The sequence below is a fragment of the Galleria mellonella genome, unplaced genomic scaffold (genome assembly GCF_026898425.1).
Source record: "Galleria mellonella isolate WM207_F2 unplaced genomic scaffold, CSIRO_AGI_GalMel_v1 utg264, whole genome shotgun sequence".
NCBI lineage: Eukaryota > Metazoa > Arthropoda > Insecta > Lepidoptera > Pyralidae > Galleria > Galleria mellonella.
The window spans coordinates 1,874,468-1,900,752 of record NW_026442060.1 but is presented as its reverse complement, the minus strand read 5'-3'; the positions used below and the strand labels follow the sequence as shown (position 1 = coordinate 1,900,752).

Here is a 26,285-nt window from a genome sequence, read left to right as displayed (position 1 = left end):
TTTTTTTTCTACCACTGAGGTGGCAAATAAGAATATGGCCCATCTGATAGTAAGCGGTTACCGTAGCCTATAAACGCCTGCAATATCAGGGGCATTACGCGTGCGTTGTCGACCCTGAAGAAATCGCTTTATCCCATTTTCGAAGAACCCCATGCTGTAGTCTCTTGGAAAAACCTTGACAGTACTTTATCCACTTGCATTTTGTTTGGTCAACTCAACTATTATTTGAAAAAGAAAAACGGCTAAATATCTTGCTAACAAGAAAGAAGAACGCTTCTCAACTGAAACTACACTCTAATCTGCGTGGTGGATTAATAAAAAAAATACTATTCGCTTTATTTGAATAAATACACTTTCCAGACGTTTTCCCATTAACCAGTTTACTTTCATAATTTGGTTAAAAAAGAAGAATCTAAGTAATATCTGTGAACTAAATATAATTTAAACCAGTCAGCTGTCTAAGCGTGTTCGAGTAACAAACATTCAAACATCAAAACAGACAAAAACCTTTATAAACACTTACAATTACAATATTACATGTATCTATTATAATGAAACGTACTTAGTTAGTCTAGCTGGCTTATTTTTTATTCTAATTCCTTATACGAAACCCTTCACAATTTCCGTAACTTCCAACAATCGTTTATTTTTCCGTTTACCTCATTTTGGTGGGTATCGTGCAAACTTTGATGTCTTTACCGTAAAATATCGATTTGCTTTCTTTTACTTGTTTTTTTTTTGTGTTGCCAACTTTGCCAGTTTCTCGTGCCAGCTTGTATTCGCTGGTCTATTTTGTTTTATTTTTTTTCGTTCAAGCAAGTCTTTTGTATAGGAAATTGATTTTGCGGTGAGATTTTTCATTATAAGTAGATATTTAAACGGACGTTTGTATTCTTTAATAGTTCATTACTGTATTTTATCATATATATATATATATATATATATATATATATATATATATATATATATATATATATATATATATATATATATATATATATATATATTTATAAAAAAGAAATGTTTTATGTATGTGTATATTTTTAATCGATAATAATTAAAATGAATGGTGACCTCGTCTCTGCTATCGGTATACACTGGTGGGACATCACTATTCACGTGGCATCATACATTTGTGGGTGTGTTTTGTGTTTCGGAGGACACGTAAAGCCACCGTACTGTACAGAGACATTCGTGCATAATGATGGCGGCCTAGAAACTCTTGATATCTGAGGGCTACACTGTCATACGAGTAGTTGTAGTATTATTTACAAATTTATTCACGATATATATAAAATTATTGTTTTATTGAAAAATGTCTTAATATTAACATCAACGATAAATTTGTCACTTACTCTGTACTCGGTATAAGGATCCTTAATAATATTATAAGTGTGAAAGTATGTTTGTTTGTTTGTTACCTCTTGACGTTTTGATGCCTTATCTAATTGTTACGAAATTTGCTATACATGTACAATATGCGATGTAAAACAATATAGGCTACTATTTATCCTTGTCAATCAATAAATCACTGTCATGCGGACGGAGTCGCGAGTAAAAACTAGTTATATATAATTTAAGAACGTGTTTCACAAAATAAAAAAGTATTTCAATTGTAGTAAAACGAGTTATTTTGATTAAAAAAACCGATTTTTAATCAATTTTAAATTTTAAGATAAAAAAAATAATTTTGTAAATTGGTTTTTGAAGTCTATTGATCTATAACTGAAACTGTTTTTTTTTTTTATTTTAAATTATGATTTACTCTGCACATACTAGTTTAATAAATATTATTGTTGAATTTCAAATTGTTAATATTTTTGTTACACCCTGTATTTATATGTAAATATAAATATATCTGAATATACTGTTTATAATTACTCCTCTCCATCCAAAGGTTGTATGGAAGAGATCGCTTTTAGCTATAAGGTCGCCCATTGTTTTCTTACTGTGATTATTTCTTGTAATTGTTTATATCTGTAATAAGTTTACTGTTGTAATCTTTTGGAGGAAACAATAAAGAATATCTATCTATCTAAATAGAGATATTTTAGCAATAAACAAATTTGTTGTAATAAATACATAATACATAAAAAGAAACAACATGAAATAAACATTAATTGTATTAAGCTTCGTTTTATAAATATAAAAATTTATGCTTTAGTATAAAATAATTTCTGTTTCAGTATTTCTTTAGAATTCATTCGACATTACAAAGTCAAATTGTAACAAATAAAGGTGCTGATTTATTCTCAATTGATTATTATATGATAAAGGTCAACGAACTATAAATCGAGTACTTATGAGTGATGAAATTACAATATTTTCAATCGAAAACAATTTCTCAATTCGTTTGATTTTTTTGGGACTACGTTTAATTATGAATCGTTTTTTTGTTATTCTCTTTGAAATCATGTGCGATACAGTATACTTACTCTGTTATGTCCACCGTACTGTGGGCCGTCAGCTTGTTTGCCATTCTAAGTTGCATAAAATCAATACTGTTTATTCTCGAATAGGTTCCTATATGAATTTTTATAAAAATGAAGCCATGGATTATAGTCATAATAATTATTAATAATTTATTTGTAGTAATTATTCTTTCTGTGATTAAAATAGCTTTTGTCGAAAAATCCATAAAATGATACTGATAGTGTTAAGCTTAGATAGAGAATTAATTACAGTTTTTATTATGTGAGCGTAATAATAAGGAACTTGATTTTAACCATAGATTAAAAATGAGTTTTAATATTTGACAGACGTATATTTGATACTTGATACAATGACAATTTATACTCGTATTTAAAACTTGGCAGAATGGTCTTTGAACTTAGCCTGTTCTTCTGAGGGACGAATTTAAAAAAAAAATTGACATTGGCATTATTATTTTGTCATACTATATGTCATCCATATTTACATCTAAGCTGAAGATAATAAACAAAATTTAAAACCTCCCATTTTTATAACTTATATGTAGAACATCAATCATTCTGACCAGATAAAATGGCGACAAGCGCTGAAGCAGAAGTGGAAAAAATGAAACTTTTAGAAGAAAGGATCAAAGCGCCATCGATATGGGGTCGAGTACCTTGCGGTATAAGGTTCGAAGACTTGCAGGACAAGAGATACGAAGATGCTGTTAGGTTGTTGAAGAAACACTATTTGCCTGAAGAGGTTTGTTGACATGTTTATCCAATTGCTAAATTCGTGTAACTTAGAATGACAAACAATCTGACTTTTTTTTAACATTAATTTCATTTAATTAGAATTAGTTTTGTTTATACTCTAGCCAAATCCGCTTCGAGCTCATATTGTGTAGGTGAATGTTCTACTTGTCTATTCTTTGTAACATAAGTATACGTTATTATATTTTTTATTATAATTATGTTATATTTTTCTCTTTTTTACATTACCAATCTATATATTTATATGAAGACGAAAGTCTTTAACCAGTGCGTGTTACCAGTGATGACTTATTGAACCGAAACATGGTCTTACACAGTTGCCCGTATGCAAAGGGTTCAAATTACTCAGCGGGCTATTCAGAGGGCAATGCTCGGAGTCTCTTTGCGTGATAGAATTTGAAACGAGGATATCCGCAAAAGAACCAAAATAACCGAATAAGCCCGAAGGATAAGCAAGCTGAAGTAGCAATGGGCTGGTCACATAGCTCGAAGAATCGACAACCGATGGGGAAGGTTCTTAAGTGGCGCCCGCGTACGGGCAAACGCAGTGTAGGACGGCACCCTACTAGATGGAGTGACGACCTGAAATGCATTGCAGGGAGTCAGTGGATGCAGGTGACTCAGGACCGTTCTTTATGGCAGTCTATGGGGCTTATGTACAGCAGTGGACGGATAATGGCTGATGATGATGATGATGATGATGAATCTATATATACTTTATATTCTAAGATATGTATTTATATACATATACCTAATAAAATTGTGTATGCTATCTAAGCACGCATCACGTAAAAATGTGTGTGTGTGTGTGTGCGCATATACATACATATATTTGAAAGAAAGAAAGAAACTTTATTTTACAGAAATATGCGACAACACCCACACAGGGGTTAAAAAAATCAATATATTAAGAATTATAATAAAGAAACAACACAAAAAAAAAAATATATATATATATATATATATATATATATATATATATATATATATATATATATATATATATATATATATATATATATATATATATATATATATATATATAATATATAAAATATATCTATATCTTCACAAATTACCTATATATATTAGACTGAGTAACTTGGAATAGAAATAAGTCGGCTAATAACAACTTAATGACTCGAGTTTCCAAGTAAATGCCGGATAAAAACTTAATTGCCTGTTATGAAATTTTAATTTAGTTCATTAATTTTGATCAAGAAGTGAATAATCTAGATATTGTTGTAATACAAGTATATTGAATTTTTAAAATAATAAAATATTAGCAATTGCTTCTGACTTTTGCTGTGTGGTCCCGGCATAGAAAAAGCTACTCCTTTTCTGTTAGTAGGTGGGGACTAAGGGAATTTGATAGTGGAGGAATGGGTAGCAGTGTCCCTACCTACTGTAAAACTTTACCAAAGCCTAACTGCGATTGCCAAACAGCCTTCTAATTACTGGCAAAACCTCTTAAGCGGATGCCTATGTTCAGCAGTGGACACTGACCAGCTGATGTCGTCATCAACATCATTACTCCTGATTTCGTCTGCGAAAATGGTTAAAGCGATTATTTCAATTATTGTTAATATTGTCATTAAAAAGGGGCCAAATTAAAAGTACCCGTAACCGGCGAGCGTGTATGAAAAGATTGATGAATGTGGAGGAAACGAAAGAGGCCTGTTTGAATCGAAGCATTTGAGCAGTTCTATTGTTTTTACCTATTTAACGAGAGAGAGGGAAAGATAATTATTTTTTTTACAACACAGTGGGCAAACGAGTATGCGGCTCACCTGATGGTAAGTGACTACCGCCGCCCATGATCACCCACAACACCAGCGGCATTGCAGGTGTGCTGCCGGCCTTTTAAAAAGGAATATGCTCTTTTCTTGAAGGTTATGTTGTCGTATCGGTTCGGAAATACTGTTGCTGGAAGTTGAATGTAATGTCATTTATTTTTACAGATCACGTACAGATCTGTAAAAATTGCTCAAGATCAAGAAGGCACAGACGAATTCGTGCACAATCTTCGTATTTGGATGAAAGATAAGATGTCCATGGCAGCTGTTCATGAGGGAACAGATAAATTAGTGGGAGTTCTTATTATGAGGATACAGGAAAAGAGTGAGTATTGTTTATAGTATGTATGATACATTGATTATTATTAACGGGAAATTAATTAGCTGCGGACCGCACTGCGAAGCGAGACGCTGTGACGCAAAGTGCTGTACGCCCCCTGAAGAAGATTTTTGGGTGTACTCGTAGTCGAAACAATTGTCGGAAACGACAAAAACACAGTGAGTTCATTAATTTCCCGTTACATATGTACGTAGATATTGTTCTGTGCTATTTTGGTATAGAATCTTTATGGTAGGACTTTATCCATTCGTTCGTCCGTCACAACGTTTTTAAGCGACTACTTCTGTTTTATTATTCTATTTTTTTAATGTTTTTACTTTATTTGCTCCATTTTATGGGTTCAATATCCAAAAAGAGTACTCAAGACTTCAAAATGGATGTACCAGTTCGAGTAAGGAATACGAAAGGGCTATATTTGTACATTTTAAAATAAGTTTTTATTTATCTAGTTCTCAAATTACGATGGAAAATGTGACAAAAATACCATCCTTCATCCCTTCATTTACGAAGGGAAATATCTAATATATAAATGTATGTTATGTATTGTATATATATATATATATATATATATATATATATATATATATATATATATATATATATATATACTAAAAAGTTGTCTTTAAGAGATTGCTTTAGCGGATAAATATTCACATTTATATTATTATATATATATATATATATATATATATATATATATATATATATGTTTAGTAATATATATTTAAGTTGCATTTAGCAAATGTTCAATCAAATAGTGATAAATATTCAAAAATTATATTATTTATACTATATCTCTAATGCAAACAAAACTAAAATACGGTATAACAATACGAGTATGCCACTGTTGATGTCTACATTGACGAAGGCTTCATCGAGTCACTATTCGGAATCTATTTGCGTATCGATTCGAAATAAACTCGATTTCGGCGTGTATCGATGGCCGTAACATTAGGGGGCAGATTCCTTGAATGCTTTGAGCCTAAATTTTTACTGCATCCGTAAAAAGAATTCCGATTCAGCTGTAGGATTTGGAGGTTGGCGCGAGTTGGAAACAGAGCGGAAACGCAAAAGAAAATAATGTCGCACTAATACATTAATGCCTAGTTCACAAGCTAAGATATTTATTTATTTATTTTAATAGGGAAACATACAATACCTAAAACACAAATAATAAATACAGTCATAACATATATCAGTAAAGTTTCAACAACAAATTAACACATCATATATTTGATGTGAGAGAGAGCAGATAATTAATGTAAAAAAAATTCAAAAAAAAAAGATAAGGAATATAAAAATAACAATTAACAATTAATTTTTTTCCTCTTTAATTAAACGGAGTAAATTTAAATAACTTTATCGACCAAAAGAAAATATGGTATGGATATTTAGTCAATTAACATCTAGGGATACAACCCAGAACATCCAGACCCGAGCTAAATCAAAAATGGTAATTTATAAACCGGCCCGATTGTTAATCGAACCCGTAACCTCATTTATGTAAAACAATGTGCCTACCACTATGCCATGGAGATCGTCGAGGAAGAAATGATTCGATTTTTAAAAATGAATTTAAAGTAATTTCAATGTACGAAGATTCTCAAGTTCAGTTTTATGGCTATTATGATATGTTTTATCATAATTATTATGTCTTATATATTAATTGTTATATTATTGTTCATTTACTTTTTAATGAGCACATTATGAAAAAAATTTTTGATACATAAGGCGGATATATGGAAAAACAGAAATGTAATTATGCAATGAAAAATATAAGACGGTTACAGACGGTTTGACTCACAAACTATATAATATATATATACGTACAATGAAGAACTACTACACATTATGATCATATAAATATACTTACATGAATACATTTTACAAATTATTACTTACATATATAAATACGAGAATTAACTTGATCATTTAGGTCATCATCATCATCATATCAGCTTTTAACTGTTCACTGCTGAACATAAACCTCGCCCTAGGTAGGTTTTGCCAGTAGTTGCCACGCTTGGCAGGCGGATTGGCAACCGCAGTTAGGCTTTGGAGATGTTTTAATAGGGACGCTGCTGCCCATCCCTCGCCCTCCCTTTGTCGCCTCTTACGACCCCCACAGGAAGGGGGGGGGGGGAAAGGTATACCGATAGCGTCGGTGGGGTTACCATTCCATTATTATCCATTATTAAAAATAAAAAATACCCACAGGAAAGGAATAATTCAAGCCTATTCTATGTCATAAATACAATAATAATATAATCATTTAGGTTAATATATAATAATTTATCCGACTTATTTTGACGTTTCGACCAGGTTACACAGGTCGTGGTCATGACTAGATTGTTTCGATTATAGTTCACCTAAATAATTGTGTTAATTCTCGTCTCTTAGATTGAAAATATATGAATTTATAATGCGGAACTCTTTTGTTCCTTTATTAGGTTCATTCGACGTTTATTCGAGGTAATTTCGATTTTATCCTTATTCAATTACGTCATAACTTACCCTGCAGTACTGGCATGGCCCCGTTGTTGTCAAAATATTATTCATTGGTAAAAAATACTCATAAATTAAGCTAAATTGAATGGTTTTACAACGTTCGAATTGAATTTCTCAATTGGCTGCCTTTGACGAATATATCCGCCATATATTAGGCGGGGGTAACAAAATTGGCCGCTACGCACGCAAACAAATTGACAAATTTCGATTTAACTCAATACATTTCACGCACAGTTTTAATTTTCCAATTCCAACACAATATTCGACGGTATTGTTTAGAGCTCACGAAGTTGTAAACGATAGAGGAACGGTGTCAAGCCTTTATAAATTATATACCTATAATATAAACAAATAAAGTTAATAATGACTAGTCCGTGAACTGTTTTTTTTTATTATTTTACAACGACGATAAGATATTTAGTGGGCATACTAGATTTTAAATATTTAAATTTCGAACGCAGTATCGTGTATGCGTACATAGACTTTGCTTCGCAATTACCATTTTGTGTAACAAAGTGCTCGGCGTAATGTAGTCATGACGAGTGTTACAGTATTTATAGTTTATTTATTTATTCTTTATTACGCTACTTAAAGAATAATAAATAATATATATTACTATGTTTGTTGAAAATAAACATAATTCACAGTGTGAGGTGAGACGCTACGATGTAAACACCTTAGTCATCCAGAAGAAAGGGGAGGGGAAGGGATTTTTAGTAATGGAATCAAATACCCTATTTAGGTATTTGATTGAGGCTATTAGGTCGGCCTTCACGCGGTTCCCCCTGGAAAACATCATGGTTAATAATTGTTGAATTCGTCACGATGGGCCAGCTGACCTGTTTTCATTCTCACCTGTCATCTTTCACTCGTGCTTCACCAGTGTATACCGATAGCGCAGGCGGGGTCACTATTTTATTTAGGGCTTTTCGAACAGAGTCGAAATAATTGGTCAGTAATCGACAAACATAGTAAGTAAAATATGTAGTAAATAGACCACAGTTTTTTAAATATTCAACGATAATGTTATTAACTTATTATAAATATAAAAATTTACATAATTTAAATTTCAATTTTTGAATCGACTTGAGTTTGGGTGTTTCGGGTTCTGCTTCCAGATATAAATTGCCTGTTTCCTCATAACATAGGATCTCAGCTTTTTTTTTTATTATCATTTTAAGGGCTTTTGCCTTCTTCAGGTATATCAGCCCTATCGTACCCTGAAAACCAGAAAAAAACTATCAAAAATCACAAAAATCAAGATATTAAACAGTTTTTGTATAAGCTAATAGAAATAAAGTTTATTTTAATTTTAACTATTATACTATCGCGCTGCATGTTTTATGGTTTATAAGAAATGGGTATTTACGTAAGGTACTTTGATTTTGATCTGTATATTAAAATATAGAGGTGGATTACGCAAACAAAACCATAGGTAACTGCTAGTTCTTAACTAATGTTTTGATGCATTGTAGACATCCGGTTAGAGAGGACCACATTGATTTAAGGTTATTATCGTAACCTATAGTCACCTACATTTATGTCTGTCATAAATGGTTGACAATGCCGGAATATTACCAATAGGAAATTCATCCTGTCAGACTAGACGGACTGAAACTAGACATGGACTATCGTTCCAAAGAAAATTTCAGATATTAGAGCTTTTCAATAGCTGTATTTCGCATCTTTACCTGCATGAATCAGTACATAAAGTTTCCTGTGTGTTAAGTTACAATGAAACCTACCGGTGTACCAAATTTTTATCAAATCAGTTTAGTACTTTTTGCGTGAAAAAGTAACAAACATCTATCCATATATTGTTAAAATTTTCATATTTTTAATATTAATAGGATTGTACTACAAGCTTTTACCTGCGACTTCGTTCGCGTGACCGGGATATGTTTAATAATTGGGATAAAAATATGCTTTTCTCTATCTCGTATAGTATGTGTATATCACAAAAAAAAAACAAATTTACTTTCATATTTATAATATTAGTAAGAATAACACGTGCAGAACTGGATAACTTGAGTATTATGGCTTTCTTTATCAGCTAACCTTTAGATATAAACAGAAGCATTTTTTTTTAGTTATATTGTCAGTGTGAAAGATTATCTAGCACATTTATTTGATAATAAAGGTTTCGCTCTCGTGTAATTAAAATTTATTAATTTATTTTTTTATTTTTTTTATACCACGAAGGCGGTAAACAAGCATATAGTCCGAAATCTGACGATTAAAGTCGACATTTATACGATGTTTCACGGTCCCGTGCGTTAATTGAAAGATTAAATATGTTAAAACATCTATTTGAATTACCTTTTAATACCTTTAAATAAAAACCGCATTAAATTTGATTTATTTGTTTGAGTAGTGAAATGTTCAGACTAAATACACAGACATAAAGAGAAAAGGCTTCCAATTTATTCCTTTTCATGCGTTAAGAGTTAAAAACAACTTTAAATCAAATGTTTCCACGAGATATCTCGTTGTTTATTGGTGCGTTTTATTCGTTTTCAAATAAGAACATCTGAAAACAACCGCTTGTAAGGTTTCATACAAATTCATAACTTGTAAAATTCAACTCAGCATCCGAGGTTCTTGCCCATTTTACTTAGTTAAAATTTGATTTCGTATAAATGTTAGAACCATAAAATATCATCATTTTCCTACCCTTATCTTGATTATGTAAGTTATGAGGTCGGCGTAATATGTTACCCAAGGTTTTGGCTCTTAGTTTTACGACCGGCCACCTGCCTGATGTCAACCCTTATTGGGAATAAATAAATAAAAGGTAATAATAATCCAAATATAATAAAAAATGCTTAAGTTTAAGGGCGTTTAAAAAAAAAAGAAAAATATTCGGGCAGTAAAGTCAACTGTTTAAGTCAGCAACGAAATACTTGTATATGAAACACTAGACTTAAAAACTTCAGTATCCGCTGTAGCTCGCTCTTGCGCCAATATTCTTGTACGTAAATTGGATTCCAAGTAGTCGATAGGGACAGGGTCTATATTAGGGGAAACGTTGATGCTATCGAAAGGGGAACAACGAACAGACAAAACGTAAGGTAAAATTGTGCATTCCCACTTTTACAGTTAAGATTCTAAAACTGCAAAATTAGAGAACTGAAACCGAGGGGGGAGGCAAATTGAAGTGTCTTTTCCCCAAATGCGTATTTTTACGGCCTGTCCTCTGATTAGAATATTTTCTTGAAAGCATTACCAGATGACGCGATCGAAGGACTTTGTTTGACTATTGTCCATTGTACGAGTAATAAAAATGAATGAATTTTTTCCCCAGATTAATTGGGATTGTCAAATAGTTAGGTGTTTTTTTAATGGACGAAAATGGAATAAAAATAAATAAATAATAGTTTATACAGCAAACATTGTTACACTTACATAAAAGGTTTCTTCTTTTCATTTAAGAGTTTCTTCTTGTCGGTACAACTAACACTCACTTTCACCGGAGGGAGACTTTGTACAAAAGTCGATTGCTTGGGTACCTCTGTCTCATTCGTGTTTCAATCGTGAAGCAGTTGTGTTTGCATGGCTGTGTTTCGGTTTGAAGGGTGGGATATGGCGTAAATTTACTGGGTACAGAGGAATAACACCTGAGTCCTCAGGAATGGCAACGCATGGAGGGTATCATGGGCAAAACAGTATACTCTGTTATGTTCATGGTACTGCTCATGTCTATAGGCAATGGTTACCACTTTCCATCAGGTGGGCCGTCAGCTTGTTTGCCATTCAAAGTTGTATAAAAAAAAATCATGCATCTTCTTTCAGGCAACTCTATCTCAGCCCATATTCTTGAGCTCCCTATACGACATGACACCTAGTGTTACATTTATCTATTCCATGTAGTTATTTCTCGATTTTCCTCATCCTCTTTTGCCATATATTTTTCCTTCTACTATGCTCTTTAAAAAATCGTCATGTGTATAAGACGACCCAGCATTTTGCCTCTTCTTTTGAATAAAAGGTTTATATAGAGTGAAATAACAGGAATAGTAGGTGATGGTGCTACGCAATATTTGCTGAAATGGTCCCCGCTCAGCGTTATGCTGCAGCCAAGGAGATACAGCATTGATTTTCAGCGGAAGCGATCCGAGCAGATTTCATCTGATCCCGAAACTAATAGAGCAGGTTTCCTGAGTTAATTACTTGTAAGTTAAACTGGTAGTTATTACATTAAAATTAAAAGATTACTTTGTTGTTTTCAGGTGCATTCTCCCGTACATTTAGTAGAGTAAAACTGACACATAACCCACTGTACACGACTGTGATGACTTTTTACAACGAAATAGAGAAACCGGTTTGTCTTTACGAAAAATTGGGCGTAAGGAAATATTTTAAAGTTTACGTGCTGGCATTGAAAAGCAGGTACAGACACAGAGGTTAGTTTGACAAAGAAATATTTAAGACAGTAATATTTTTTAATAAAAAAGAATGCATAATTATAAAAGAAAGAAAGAATATATATTTATAAAATTTTCAGAGAGATTAGTAGAAAATTATATATAGTCTTAAATATTATTTAAAAAGATAACATAATGAAAGTCATTGGATTGTTGACTTTCATTCCTTGAAGGAAATGTAACTGTTTCAATGATTTTACAACTAAACGGCTGTACTGATTTCCATGAAATTTGGAAAGTATCCAAGAAGAAATCTCAGGAAACAATTAGTTAACAATAAAATGCAGTTTACAGCAGACAACTATAACAACAATTGAACGCACTCACAAACTATCAGAACATTTCTGATTTCGATATTTAAGGCACCATCAACCATTTGATACTATTTGTAGTTAAACATTTTAAAGTTTGATAGAATTTCAATAATCACCAACATTAATTCCCATTTCATCATCGTCATCATATCAGCTGTTATCAGTCTACTGTTGAACATTGGCCTCCCCCATAGACTGTCATAAGGAACGGGGCCATTTTCTATGGCAATTTATTATTGGAGGGTTTTGTCAGTAGAGGCCACGCTTGGCAGGCGGGTTGACAATCGCAATTTTACCAGAGGAAGACTTTGTACAAAAGTCAGTTGCTTGGGTACCTCTGTCCCGTGTTTCAACCGTGAAGTAGTTGTGTTTGCATGGCTGTGTTTCGGTTTGAAGGGTGGGATATGGCGAGAATTTACTGGGTACAGAGGAATAACATCTGAGTCCTCAGGAATGGCAACGCATGGGGGGGTATCATAGGTGAAATAGTATACTCTGTTATGTCCATGGTATTGCTCATGTCTATAGGCGACGGTTACCATTTTCCATCAGGTGGGCCGTCAGCTTGTTTGCCATTCTAAGTTGCATACAAAAAAAAGTTTGGTTTTTGATGACGTTTTAAGACAGTACACTACTGTTCATCCCTCGACCTATAAGTTATAATTTATTAGTAAATTCCTATTTAATTCTAGGCATAGCAAAAGAAATGCTAAAAGCCGCTATACCACTCGCAGCAAGTGCGAACGTACCGGCTATAGCTGGCGTTTTTACCACCGCTCGCTCGCAGCAGATCGCCGAGGAGCTGGGCTTCGAGAAGTTTAATGAAATCTACTATATTAGATACTTGATAGATGAACAGGTAAGACTGGTTATTAGTAGCGGCAATGAGAAATGGCGGTAATACATCATGACGCGATTTGTTGTGCGTTTCCCCTTAATGAGAAATACGTAGAGAGAGAGTATTCTAGGTCCAAAGACAGTTGGAAGTTTTGGACGTGATAAAAATGAAAATAGTATGATATTCGACTACGAAAATGCATAAAAATAGTAAATTGATATATTTGTGTAAAAAATAAATTAGGATTTTGATAAAAAAAAAAGAGTATTAATACATGTAGCAATTATTTGCTATATTGATGTGACCAACCCTAAAATGATTTAAAACTGACGTCTTATTTGAGTCGCAGACATTACCTTGTTACCTGGGGAGTAAATACAATAAAAAAGGGTTTTTAGGACCACAATTGACGGAGGAATCGGTGGATATATCTTGTAAGAGGCAACTGTAGTGGAACCCAGCGTTTTTGTTGTGTTTTGTTAAGAGAGGGACTGGCTGAAAACCAGCGCTGGGCTGCTATTCACATTGCGTTAGGACACTCACAGCATCAGCTGAGCCGGTTTCTTTTGCCTAGTATGGGGCATTTCTTGTATATGTATGTTCTATATTTTCCATTGTGATTGTGTGTTTATTAGCAATAAATATTTTCTATTCTATTCTATATATTTTGAAAAATATATAGAGTCGTACAAAGAACTTCCACCTTTTATAAAGTATGTTAAAAGTCGTAAAAAATACCATTGAATTTTCTTACGAGATTTATTTTTTGAAAGCTATTTTACTGAACACCTTTTTAATGAAGTCGGTTAAAAGTCGTAAAAAATACAAAAAGTTCAACAGTGGTACAAATAAATAATGATAATTTGATTGGATTTTTCGATTTATCTTTAATTTCATTTATAGGTAGCAGTTCTGTGATGATTTCCATTATATTTGATTTCCATTATATTTATATAGTTTTACGATTTAGTTCTATCACATTTTAGATAGTAAAACAAAGTTGGACTTTTTTGTCTGTTTAGTTCTACTATTTGCAGTATAATTTTTTAATGGAATTTAAACGAACAAAAAGTTAATTTTTTTGTCCATTTAGTATTTCATTTTATTGAAATATACTTTTTTTTATTTCTTAAATATAATCTTTATTAAATATAATCTTATATTATATTCTTAAATAAAAAAATTCTTAAATATAATATAATAGAAAGCATTATTCTTAATAAAGAGTAATGCTTTCTCTGTTCGAAACATTATATATTATTGCCAAACTCGTATTTACTAGTTTTATGGTAGTTATACACATTTGTAGCGGCCTTAAAGCGTTGTCCACTTTGAATTGAGAATTCAAATAGACTTGTCACACACTCATACTAATAGATATACAGCATCTAGGTGACGTGAAACTTGAGGGTCTACCATAAAATGAAATTCCGAATTTTAGGACTCAATTTCGTGTTTTCGTTCATACTGATATCGGTTCAGAAAATGGAGCTTAATATTTCGTTCGTCATAAATCCCACCATAAAAGCCCAAAGGAAAGATATTTTAACATTTTTAATATTTTTAAACGGTATGTATTATGTAATTTAGCATCAAATTTTTGTTTCGTGCGACCTGGAAATTGCGAAAAACATTTCATGGTAGGTCTGATCGTGTATGGTCACCATTATATATGCGTGAAATCTAATTTGTCTCCTTTAGATTTTGAGCGGCAGCATTTTCGGAACGGTTTAGCCACATCTGTTCTTAAAATGTGTTCTAACGGTTTTTCAAATCGGTTCCCAAACACTGTTTAGACTTTTATAGGCTCTTGCATTATTCATGTAGATTGCTTTTGTAAGAAAGCGTACAACGTTCCTTGTAGATTATCCAAAAGGGACACATCTGTGACATAGTACATCATCTTGTCTTAATATTGATATAGGATTCATGAATGACAATTAAAGTTTTTGTGGTAGGCACGACACAGATAAACCAGAGAGTGGACTTTTAAGTAAAAAGTAAATTGTTCATGTTACAATGGCGCCCTCTATTATCAAGAATTTCTAGTTTTTTTTATACCGCATAGATGGCAAGTAAGCATACACTTCGTCTGATGGTAAACGGCCACTGTATAAATATATAAATTTAAACGCCTGTAATACTAGGAGAGTCACGTGCGTATTGCTGTCCCTGAAGAAACCTTATTTATACGGCCTTGTATACGAAGGATTTTGGCGTGGCTTACCGTCTTTTAATCACAAAGCGATCAGGCTCATAATCAATTATTGATGTAATAAATATTATATAAATAAAATGTATAATATAATTAATATGTAAATAAAAAAAAATCACAGCATAATAATATTTATATATCCAGTAAATGGAAAATATAGAACGATGTATTTACCATCCCAATCCATTACTAGGCGTAATGTGAAAATATAGCGTGCTATATAAAATTATTTACAATGTGTAATTGTAGAGTACAAAGTCATAACACTATTGTCCTCGAATGGCAGTGCTCGAAGCAACATGAGTTTCACAGAGTATTTTGTGGTATTTATAGTGCTGGTCATATCTATAGATGACGGTTACAATTTAATATCAGGTTGGTGGTTAATTTGATTGCCATTCTACAATTGTACAATTATGCATTAGTTACGCAATAATTCTATTATCGCGTAACTAATGCTTTTGCAGTATTAATTTTTCGTTTATATTCGATAGTTAAGGTCATCGACCTAATCAGAAACAATTGTTCTATATTTAAATTTGATATTAAATGAAATTAATACAAAGGAAACATAGAGTTAAATAGATTTTTTTATTCAATTTATTGCTCGCCTGTAATGTGTACAAATTTTGATTTTTTGATGTTATGCAAATAATTTATTTGATTGATGATTATTTTGTCATCAGATAGTATTCTGTGACACTGGACTTGGGAATTACGGTGCTGCTCTTATGGGCTACAGGATACCAAATGTTGAGGAGTCTCAGGAGTTACACACGCAACAATCATCAAGGTTCAATATACAGCCGATTGATGATGATGACGATGGAGGCAATTGATGATGTCATATGAATTTCTTATGATAATTATTATACTGTTGTTAATTGATGATATATTTATTTTATTTGTTAGTTTCTTTTTAAAAAATAACAGAATATAAAATTATGTGATTTTTATTGTATATTACCTATACAAAGGGGGCATAGTAAGTATATGGTACACACTGTATTCTGTGATAGACAGCACCTAATGTTATCTATCAGATGGCCTCATATTTATTCTAAAAATTATATTTCGCTATACTGACTTGGTAATAAAGTATTATTAAAACGATGTTCTTAATTTTCTTATTGTTAGTAACATTTAGTAATAGTACTCTACTATTGTTAGTAGTATTATTAATTTGTAATAATTATCTATAATTCTCTACTCTGCTACTAGTTAAGTGAAAGATTTATGGACATAAATACCTATTATATTTATCTTTATAAATCACTGAACTCGGAATGATTGGAAATTAGTTGGGCATATCCGAATTTAAAACACGAATAAAACAGACTTAAAAATAAAAAAAATGATGATGATACGATGATAATATCAGTTGTTAACTTTTCATTGCTGAACATAGGTTTTCCTCTATTGGGGGGTTTACCAGCAATTGACACGCTTCGTAAGGGGATTGGCAACCGCTGTCAGGGTTTAGAAATGTTTTAAGGGGGACGCTGCTGCCTATCCCTCGACCATTAATTCCCCTTAGTCGCCTCTTACGATATTCGTGGCAAATGGAAAGAGTGGCCGTTTATATGCCGGCACCATGCGGAATTTTTCTAGATAATGAAGTAATATTGATGTTTTCTAGGTTTTTTACGGGTAGCTTTTATAACTGGGAAAAATAAATCAACCATTGTAAAGGGTTGTTATAGTTTAAAATTTAAATTTAAAATTATAAAGAGGAAAAGATTTAATTTTTTTTTCTAACGGATAAAGTCCAAAAATAATTAATCAATTTTAAAAATGTTCTTATTTATATAAAGCTACATTATTAGGGAGTAATATATTTATTTTATTTTATTAAAAAAACTGTGTGAAGCGGGGCATGTCGTTCATTACTCTAGTACCTGGTATTTAGTTTTTTTTTTTTTTATAAAAGAAACAGTTATACACGTAATTATTTAAAAAAAATATGCTCGTCCCTAAACTGCCTATAACTACATTTTAAACATTATTCCTTGCTTTATAAATAGCAAAATTTTAAAAAATTACGTCTTTTCCAATAATGAGGCATTTTTCTTCGCGATCTTAATTAATGAAGTTTCGTTATAAATTCATCGGAAAAATAACTTATTTAATCTAACTTTGTTAAGACGTCTAGATAAGTATCTTAATCTCATTAAAAAACGGATCGTTTGACGTTGCCTAAAAGAATCGTTTTTCAATAAATATATAAGTACTACCTGTAGTTTGTAACAAGGTCAGTGTAAAATTAATTTAGAATGTTTAAAGATAAAAATGTGCTACATTTTTAAACGACTTCCATGAGGTGTTATTTTTTTAATGGATGATAATAGAATGGTAACTCTGCTTGCGATAATGGTATGCGCTGGCGAGACACCAGTTGGGGATGATAGGTCAGAAGGTCATCACGACGATTCTCAGGGAGGACTACGGGTAAGTCGACTTGACAGAGTATATTGCTAGCAATGGGACTGGTAGTTTCCAGTACTAGCAGTCCCTTTTCCCCTACTATTTTTCATTGTAGACTGTCAGATTACATGCTATTCAAGGAGCATAAAAATATACTTACAAAATAATTTTCCAAATCGATTTATAATTGACAGAGATATGAGGTAACAAAGGTTAAAGAAAATACAACCGAATTGAGAGCTTCTTTTTTTGAAGTCGGTTGACAAATAAAATAAATTAACAATTTTGATCGGAGCTATGAAAAAGGGCTTATTAAGTAAGCGATATAGTAATACAGTAATATATCTTATTTAAGAGACCTATGTTCAGTAGTGGACAGATAATGGCTGAGATGATGATGATGATGATGATGACGATGATGATGATGATGATTCAACTTCCATTAAAATGTAATTAAAGTTCATCATACATAAGCCATAAAATCTACTCTCAACCAACACGGACTAGCTCAGATTTATGACAATGCAAATTAGACGAAGTGTTATAATTATGTAGTCTCCACAATGATCTATACAGTTCCAGAAATAAGGTCGTTTGGTTCACTGAAACGTTGAGTTAATCTACGAACATTGAAAGACAAATTACACTTCGCGAAGTAAAATATTCAATTTGGACTAACATTAAAAGACTAGCGTCAATCAAAATGATCTTTTGGTAAAATGAGACGACGACTCTTCGAGTAGGAGGGAGATGCCGAGCCAATTTCTTTGGGGACAAGCGAGATAGGTTATGATGGCTTACAGTAGGAAAGAGACGGTTAGCTATTTAAAAGTTTAATCAAAAACAATCCATTTCAATAATATTAATTAGAGTCACGGACTAGGTTTTGGGAGGTAATGAAGAATAATGCGAATTTACAATTGATGCGGTATAGGTTAAAGTAAATAAAGAAGGGTACCGGCAAAAGAATCAAAGTAACCGATATAGCACGAAGGATAAGCTGTAGTGACAATGGGCTGGTTACATAGTTCGAAGAACCGATAATCAATGGGCAAGAATGGTTCTTGGGTGGCGACGGGTGAATGCAGTGTAGGACAACACTCCACTAGATCGAGTGAAGACATCAAATATATTGCAGGGATTCAGTGGATGCAGGTGGCTCAGGATCGTTCTTTATGACAGTTTATGGAGGAGGCTTATGTTCACCAGTGGACGGATAATGGCTGATGATGATGATGACGGTAAAACAAAAGGTATATAGATCTATAAGTCTAAAGCATTTATTTGTGAAGTTTTGTTCGCATCATGAGATCATATAAGCCTATGGGTCAAAAATCTAAGTTATGGTATAGTTGGAGGCGACGATAAGCCGACAACTTTACCATTACCATAATAATAAAATAATGACATTATTAAGTTTAAATATAATAAATATAATAAATATTCTAAGCACCTAGTTTATTATTTTTACTACCCGTGTACCATGATTTTGTCCGCATGACAATTATAAAAAGAAATTTGTCCTTCTACAATCCATATACTAAGTGTATGCAAAATTGTATGCCATTTCGTTGAGCTTATTGAGGCGTTAAATAGAATAGAAATAGAATATATATATATATATAGAAATAACACAGTAGAGAAATAAATTTAATAAAGAAAGACTGCAACTACAATTATCATATTATGGTGACAGTATGGTAGCGAATCCTATAGATTTTAAAAATAAATTTATCATTATTTCAGTATTGGCATACGGATGAATCGAGAACAACTTTCTTTTCACTTAAAAATTGCCATATCAATTCCAAATGTCACGTTCATCCATGATTAAAATGAATTCCTCAATTTATGTAAATTAATCGAGTTTCATTTTGCTCGTAAACGTCTGTCATTATTACGCGAAATGATTCAATTCTGCGTCTCAAATTTGTGTATCATAATTATGTGCTTCGGTCCATTATTTGAATCATTCATCATTTGCTACTGAACATCAGGCTAGTAACGGGTCCTTTCTCGTAGTTATATATTTTTATCATACTGAATTTTTTTTTATACAACTTAGAACGGCAAACTAGCTGACGGTCCACCTGATGGAAAGTGGTTACCGTCGCCTATAGACATGAGCTGTACCATGGACATAACAGAGTATACTGTTTCGCCCATGATACCTACCATGCGTTGCCATTCCTGAGGACTCAGGTGTTATTCCTCCGTTCCCAATAAATTTACGCCATATCCCACCCTTCAAACCGAAACACAGCCATGCAAACGCAACTGCTTTATGGTTGAATTTTTTCTAATAACACTGTATATATTCGTAAAAAGAACCTCAAAGAATTACTCCTTATAATTATTGCTTTTAATTTTTGATAGAGAAATAACATTTAAGTAATTTTAATTTTAAATATTTTTTAATAGTATTTTTTTTTATAATTATACTGTCGAATTTAGAATGCAATTTCAGTAGAGAAAAATAAGCGAAAAACTCAGTTGTTGCTTTCATCAAATTTATATATGATGATACAATTTACTGGCAATAATAGCATAAAAAATAAAGAAATAAAGAAATTAAAAAAGAAAAGAAATAAAGAAATTCCTATCAATTGCAGTATTCTTCAAGAGCTCAGTCTCAACAAGCAGCATCCATTCTTGATTAATTATATAGCTAATTATTATAAAATTTTACAAATCTTATAGGATAAAGTACTAGGAGAGCAGAACTGTGGAGGTATTTGCAATATGTTGTACTAGTAGGACCATAACACAAGATCCTACGAAGAAAATGTGTTTTTCAAATTTCCCACTGCAAAAATATATAATTACAAATACTTAGTCGATATTTTAGTCTTCTAAATATCTAAGTACTAAAGTTACATCACAAGTAAATGAACGACTTAAGAATAGAAATTAATATAACTTTCCGACGCGAACTTAAGAAACTTCTGCCTACTACTTACCTACATTCCTGCAAACCTAAATAAACAAGAGCCCATTCGACTTAGCCGTTACTAACACAAACAAAAATAAAAGCTTTAGTTTTCTAAGTCATTTCGCAAATACGGAACCTCAAGGTATCTATAGTTTGACGGTCGGCCGTGAGAGCGTACAAGTTCCTTTGTTTACCATTGGAAGCGTTTTATGTAATAAACAAAACCAATCTACTATGAGCTTTAACTGAAATAAAGAATTCTTGACATTTGTAAAAATGGTTTTTATCATCAGGTATATTGCTATTTGCTAAGTGTGATTTTTTAAGAGATAACAATGGTAACTATGCATTGTGTTGGTGTGGGGTTCCAGCAAAGAAGAGGCCACCCTTTCCTTGTCCGTGGGTATCTTAAGAGGCGACTAAGGGAACTTAATGTTTAAGGGATGAGCAGCAGCGCCTCTTTTAAAGTCTCACCAAAACCTAACTGCGTTTACCAACCCGCCCGCCAAGCATAGCAACTACTGGCAAAATTATTTCGCCTGCGCTGTCGGTGTACACTGATGGGGTACCAATGACATTATAGGTGGGGATAGTATTAGGTCTGTTGATATATCGTGATTGAATCATCAGAAGTTAACCATGATGGTTTCCAGGGGGGAACGTTTGGAGATTGGCTGAAAGGGTGTACTCGTCAGCACTATTGGTATCCTCACAACTCTTATCACTCACTAGTGCACTACCAGGGCATGTGATACATGATAGGTGAAGATGAAATAAAGTCAGTTAGCTCATTGTGATGAAGTAACCAGGAATTAACCACAACGGTTGCCAGTATACAGGAGCGACTACCAGAACATCAGTCCGATAAGAGTCGCTAGTTCTTGTTATTAATTATCCTTTTTCATTTATTGCCATCTTCCGTTTGCTTGGAGAAAAGAAATAATAGTTTTGAACTCTTTTTTTTTAATGGATGATAATGGAATGGTAACCCCACCCGCGCTATCGGTATACACCGGCGGGGCACCAGTGAAGGATGATAGGTGAGGATGAAGCAGGTCAGTTAGCCCATCGTGACGAATTCAACAAGAATTGTTCACGATGGTTTCCAGGGGGAACCACGTGGAGGTCGACCTAATAAGGCATATTGCTAACAATGAGGCTGTCAAACTCCATTGCTAACAATCCCTTTTCCCCCATTTTTGGACTCTTAAAAAAATTGTGGAATGATATCTTCTGGGTAAGCGTGCTGTATAATTTTCTTTTCTTAGAATTATGAAATTTAACAAGAAGTAATGTCATTTAGAACAAGTAAAGGAAACAATCCGAAAATCATAAATTTATTTATTAAATTTATTTATAAGTTACTTCACGAAAAAAAAAAATGCTAGATGATAATGTGAGTCGGCTTCGCGAAACTTCGTTGCGCGATTCCGACTCGCACTTGACCGGTTTTTTTTATTTTACCCTAAGCCTCCTTTCGTTGTTGAGTCAACAGGAACTATTGATATAAATTACCACTTTATTTATAGTGGGAACCCTTATACAATTTTCTTAAACAAACTACCATCAATCTTTCTTCTAACCCAGTACATACTACTGAATATTCAGGGTTCAACGTAAATTGGTAGGCATTATATGAGGTGTTTTTATGTTCGACATTTATGTTGCAATGGCCTCCCTTCCACTGCTAATAAAAACCGAGTAATAAACTTAATTTGATGATACCTTGACACTTCTTTTCGCTGTTAATTTTTCTTACAACTAGGTAATTAATTTGTGGGCCCATCATTTACCTCTCTATTTTATTATGTAGGTACATAAACGTAAGTTTGACTCACGAAAGTTTTTTCATTACTTTATAGATGGAGTTACGGTGTTTACAAGTCAAGACTTTTTGATATATAGTAGTTTTAGGTTTTGTAATAAATCAATAGTTATTATGAGTATTTTTTTTTGTTATGGTAAGCAGTAACTTGCTTGTAAACATGGTACCCATCATTCATTACCATTTACGAGAACTATGATTTTATATTGTAATTTTACTGTCATATTCCACTGAACGCCGTGTGGTCCCGGCATAGAATAGGTCACTCCTTCCTGTCTCGTGGGGTTTTGTAAGAAGCGTCCAAGCGAGGGTAAGGAATGATCAGCAGTATCCCTCTTATCTCAGTATCCATCTCCGAAACCTAACTGCGGTTGCTAATACGCCTGCCAAGAGTGGTAACTACTGGTAACTGGTAGCTCGCTTGTACATCTTCAATTAAATATAAATTATAACAATTTAATTTTTTTAAATACACAACCGTCTGTAACTTGAGGCGTTTCCACTTCTTACTGTGGAACAGAGTCTTGTACATCTTCAATTAAATATAAATTATAACAATTTAATTTTTTTAAATACACAACCGGGACTTGAGGCGGTGGAAAAATCTTTGCAGGTAAATAATATTCTTCTTTTATATTTTTGTGTACAATAAAGTATAAATAAATACTTTTCAGAAATTCACAGGGGAACGTGAGATAATCGAGTTTGCGTTGGCAATACCGCGGTAATCGTTAAATGAGTAATAGGCACATACTTATCACCACTGTCCTCGACATTTGCCCGTAAAATTGTGTGGCATTTCACAAACTACCCAAACAAAGCACGCCGACTCGTCCACACAATGCGAGCTCTATCGTTTGACATTATAATTCCGATATAATTAGTGCAGCTGGTTGGGCATAGCTACCGTCAGACGATATAATACTGTTCGCTTTATAGCAATCTATTGTTTTGAATTACCATTTTTTTAATGAATGATAATGAAATGATAATCCCCCTGCGCTATCGGTATACGCTAATGGGGCACTAGTGAGTGGTGATGGGTGAAAATGACACATGGTTAGTTGGTCCACCGTAACGAATTAAAAAAGAATTAACCACGATAGTTTTCAGGCGGAATCGTGTGAAAGTCGACCAGTTAGAGTATATTGCTAGCAAATGGACAATTACACCTTATAAGTAACAATCACTTTTTTCACTAATAATAAAGCAGTTCATGTGTTTAGGTGTACATATAATTTATTCATTTAACTCTTCATTGCACCTGAAACATAAATAAACAATGACATATGTCCTTGCAGTTTAAGTAAAATAAAGTAGCATCTATATATATATCCACTTTTTTATGGTTTTATGGTTTAAAATAGAATGACAAAAGGTGTAAAAAAATTAAATTTTACACTGTATGTAATTGGCGTGAATTTACAGGGTAAAGAGGAATAATATCTGAGTCCTCAGGAATGACAACGCATGGGGGTATCATGGGCGAAACAGTATACTCTGTTATGTCCACAGTACTGCTTATGTCTATAGACGACGGTTACCATTTTCCATCAGGTGGGCCGTCGGCTTGTTTGCCATTCTAAGTAGCATAAAAAAAAAGAAACACAAATGGGACAGAGGTAACCAAGCAAACGACTTTTGCACAGTCTCACTCTGGTACCTTATACCCTTGTTAACAGTAATAGTTAGGTGTTATGACATTCTGAGTTCTGAAAGAGATTAGTCTCCGGAAAAGGAGCTCCTGTATACAACAATGGATCGCCTACTTATTTCTCAGCTTGCCCAATAGTTGAATGGTAGAGAACACTGTTCGGTTTCTTTTTTTTACACAACTTAGAATGGCTGACGACCCACCTGATGGAGTGGTAACAGTCACCTACAGACATGAGCAGTACCATGGACATAACAGAGTATACTGTTTCGCCCATAATACCCCCCATGCGTTGCCATTCCTGAGGACTCAGATGTTATTCCTCTATACCCAGTAAATTCACGCCATATCCCACCCTTTAAACCGAAACACAGCCATGCAAACACAACTGCTTCACGGTTGAAACACGAATGGGAGAGAGGTATCCAAGCAATCGACTTTTGCACAAAGTCTTCCTCTGGTTAAGTTCACTAAACGTACATAAAATTTTATTGTACATTAAAGTTTAAATAAATAAATATATAGAAGGAGTACCCTGTCTGCCCTGCTAAAACAATAAGCGTAAAGATAGATAAAGCAGTATAATATTATCTGGTAGGCCGTATCAATCGAATACGCTAATTTCAGACATTAGTTTCAGTTGATTTCGGCGTGTGCATTCGTGTGTTCATACACGATAACACTCCCAGTCTATAAATGAATAGTGTAACGATATGTTATTATAAATTACCCGTATACCGCGGTTTTGCCTGCGGGAGATGGTCATAAAATTAATAAGGGATCAATACGGGAATGAACAAATCAATCATACAATTATCAAAAACTGGTTTAGAATTATTGAAGATATCGTATAACATATAAACATATAACATATAAGGAATACAATTTACAGCTAAGAACAGAAAAGATATGCTAACAAATTTTGGGTACGCTGCCTGGGTACGGTGCGTTGGGAGACAATTAATAATTAGTAATATTATTTAAGAAATTGTATCTTAATTTTAATCTATTTATGTACTGTAATTGTTAACATGATTTAAAATAAACCTTTTGCATTGTATTAATTAATTTACTCAAATAAAAAACAAAATTATATGATAATGAAAAGGTAATCGAGTTTTGATTAAATTATCACAGAAATATTCATAATGAAGTTAGTAACAAATCATAACAGTCATTCGAGTTTCAATTTGTACTACTATTTGACATCGGTAAACTGTCTTATAGTCGGATCCATTATTTGTATTTACATTTTCATGAAGATCTATAGAAACAGCTCGTGTAGCATTCTATTTCATTTTTATAATTTTTATTTATTTATATTTAAGTTATCAAATAATTCTATTTAAATTTAATAATTCATTTTCGATACTAGAATAACAATATATTTTTAGATGAATAAAAATATAGTTTCCCAGTAGAATATTCTCACTGTAATCTATAAGTGATATGGAAGAAGAAACTGTCTGAATTCAATAACGCACATTCGAAACGGCTGGGTCTAGAAACTGCGCAAAAAGCAAGCGTACAAATGTTCTATAACGAAGTAACCATTGAGCTGAAATTGTTATGGAAATAAATATATTTTGCACAGATAAAGTCGCGAGAAATACTTAGTAACAAAAAAAAAAATTAAGTTGGCCAGTTATTTATTTAGATTATCGAACAGGAAGTACTTAAAAGGAAAACAATATAAGGAATAATGCATACATATTACGTTACTATTCTCTGTATTAGGGTTGTCAAAATCTGTCCCATTCGTGTTTCTACCTTCAAGCAGTTGTGTTTGCATGGCTGTGTTTCGGTTTGAAGGGTGGGATATGGCGAGAA

At 32.8% G+C, this 26,285-nt stretch overlaps 1 protein-coding gene across 1 annotated transcript; it reads left to right on the top strand.

Annotated features, from left to right (window-relative positions):
* The first annotated feature begins 772 nt into the window (after positions 1-772).
* On the top strand, positions 773-16,459 carry LOC128200732 (uncharacterized). Its single transcript, XM_052895066.1, has 6 exons — positions 773-847; positions 2,999-3,174; positions 5,147-5,306; positions 12,059-12,232; positions 13,260-13,426; positions 16,307-16,459. Exons 2-6 carry the CDS (start codon positions 3,004-3,006, stop codon positions 16,457-16,459), a joined length of 825 nt encoding a protein of 274 aa, XP_052751026.1. The 5' UTR covers positions 773-847; positions 2,999-3,003.
* Positions 16,460-26,285: the final 9,826 nt, after the last annotated feature.

What these genes read in the sequence shown, in the direction of transcription:
- LOC128200732 (XM_052895066.1), top strand. Translation starts at nt 3,004, where the DNA reads ATGGCGACAAGCGCTGAAGCAGAAGTGGAAAAAATGAAACTTTTAGAA. An exon ending in AACACTATTTGCCTGAAGAG is followed by an intron (nt 3,175 to 5,146) that starts GTTTGTTGACAT and finishes TTATTTTTACAG; the next exon opens with ATCACGTACAGATCTGTAAA. An exon ending in TATGAGGATACAGGAAAAGA is followed by an intron (nt 5,307 to 12,058) that starts GTGAGTATTGTT and finishes TGTTGTTTTCAG; the next exon opens with GTGCATTCTCCCGTACATTT.